Consider the following 2,083-nt stretch of genomic DNA (forward strand, 5'->3'; position numbering starts at 1 on the left):
TCGGAGGAGCCGACAGCAACCGGTGGGGCCCAGCACAGCACCTGGCCGGGCATGGGGATGGGGGGCGGGAGTGGGGATGGGGCTGGGGGTTAAACACAGAGGGAAGGAAGGACAAGGATATCGGTGGAGGGATGGGAACAAGGTTGGAGACACAGACGGAGCTAGGATGAAGGCATGGAGGGGTTGGATCTCCATCCTGAGATTGGGGATGGGGACAGGGATGGAAGGAGGAATGGGTGAGGACAGAGCCAGAAAAAAGGAAAGATAAAGGGATAAGACTGTTACTCCCAGGTGCTCCATGGAGGATGGGGCATGTCCCTGTCGTCCTCACCTCATGGGGCGGCAGTGCGACCAGGTGCAGCCCGGCTTCTTCTGTGCCCACCTTGACTACTACACCTATGAGGCTGAGCAGGCCACTGGCCATGGTCATGGCCACCCCCAGCTCCCGGTGAGTCTCCTGGGAGGGGTCCCTGCACTCCCAGCCTCGGCTTGTGCATGGCTGTCACCGTGCACCATGCTCCACGCATGGCTGTGCTCCATGTGTGGCTGTCACCCTGTCCTGCATGTGGCTGTCACCATGCCCTATGCATGGCTGTCTCTGTGCATGGCTCCCATCCCCTGACCCCATCCCCACAGGGCGCTGTCCGGGCCGAGGTGCCCCCAGACTGCCTGGAGTATGACACTGGGGAGCCTGGGGGCCGGAAGGGGCACCCACGGCCCCACCGCAGCTCCCCCCGCACCCTCCAGCCCCGCATCCCCCCACGCCGCACCCGCCAGCAGCCCCCCAAGGTGAGCCCAGGGGGTGGCATGGGGCAGGGCTGGGCGCTGTGGGGCAGAGGGCACCAGGGGCAGAGCCAAGGAGGCCAGGGCCGAGCGGTGCCAATGCCCTGCCCAGCCAGATGTGGAGGAGGTGGTGCGGGACGGCACCGGGCGCATGGTGACGTGGACAGGCTCAGGCTTTGCCCGGGTGCGGGACGGGGCTGGCCTGACCTTCCGAGTGGACAACGTGCCCTACCCCATGGACTACGAGCTGCTGCTGCGCTACGAGCCCGAGGTGAGCGTGGCTATGGCCACGGCCATGGCCACTGCATGTGTGGCACAGCAAGGCCCTGACACCTGCTTATCTGTCACTGCAGTCGGCCGAGGATTGGGAAGCCGTGGTCAGCGTCAGCTCCCGGGTGCTGCCCACCAGCCCTCGCTGTGGGAACCTGCTGCCCTCCGAGCAGATGTACCGCGAGAGCCTGCCCCACAGCCAGAGGTGGCATGGGAAGGGGATGAGATGGGATGAGGGTGGGATGAGGATGGGGATTGGGATGAGAATGGGAATGGGATGAAAACAAGGATGGAGATGGGATGAGGATTGGTGGGGATGGGGACAGGGATCAGGACAGGGCAGGGACAAGGGCAGCCCTGCCACACTCCAAACCGAGGGAGGGGGATGGGATGGAAAGAAGGACAGTCCTGTCACCTAGATGAGGGATGGGGCTGGGGACAGGGACAAGGACTAGGAAGGTGGCTGGGTGCTGCTGCTTGTCCCCTGGCTGTCCCCATGGCCCTGGCGTGCCTGCGCCCTAACTCTTGCCTCTGCACAGGTATGTGCTGCTGTCCCGGCCCTTCTGCTTCGAGCCCAGCACCCCTTACGAGGTGACAATGCGGCTTCAACGGGCTGGAGTCACCCAGCGCCACCCTGGTGCCTTCATCCTCATTGACTCGGTGAGGCGGGTCCCCCTGCATCCCACACAGGGGGCATGCAGGAGTGGGCTGATGGGCAGGGATAGGGGAACAAGGTGACATCCACCTGGGACTGCACGTGGGGTGAGGTGGGGATGGGATGGGGATGGAGATGAGGATGGCAAGGAGATGAGGATAGGAAGGTGGATGGGGAAAAGGAATGGATGGAGATGGGGATGAGGATGGAAATATCAAAGGGGCTGGGGGTGTTGATGGAGTTGGGGCTGGTCTTGGGGATGTCAGTGGGGGTGGGGATAAAGGTGCCTGTGGGGATGGCAATTTGGATGGGAATATTAGTGGAGCTGGGGCTTTTGATGAGGTGGGGCCAGTCAAGCCCGCAGCAGGTGGGTTG

At 63.5% G+C, this 2,083-nt stretch overlaps 1 protein-coding gene across 1 annotated transcript in view; it reads left to right on the top strand.

Annotated features, from left to right (window-relative positions):
• LAMB2 (laminin, beta 2 (laminin S)) overlaps positions 1-2,083 on the top strand; it is a 33,631-nt gene that overhangs the window by 3,656 nt on the left and 27,892 nt on the right. Inside the window, exons 12-16 of the mRNA XM_009997022.1 lie at positions 292-448; positions 637-789; positions 896-1,054; positions 1,137-1,258; positions 1,593-1,756. Of these exons, the coding sequence (XP_009995324.1) occupies positions 292-448; positions 637-789; positions 896-1,054; positions 1,137-1,258; positions 1,593-1,756 (755 nt within the window). The remainder of the gene's footprint in view (positions 1-291; positions 449-636; positions 790-895; positions 1,055-1,136; positions 1,259-1,592; positions 1,757-2,083) is intronic.

Source organism: Chaetura pelagica, unplaced genomic scaffold, assembly GCF_000747805.2.
Source record: "Chaetura pelagica isolate M959 unplaced genomic scaffold, ChaPel_1.0 scaffold364, whole genome shotgun sequence".
Classification (NCBI taxonomy): domain Eukaryota; kingdom Metazoa; phylum Chordata; class Aves; order Apodiformes; family Apodidae; genus Chaetura; species Chaetura pelagica.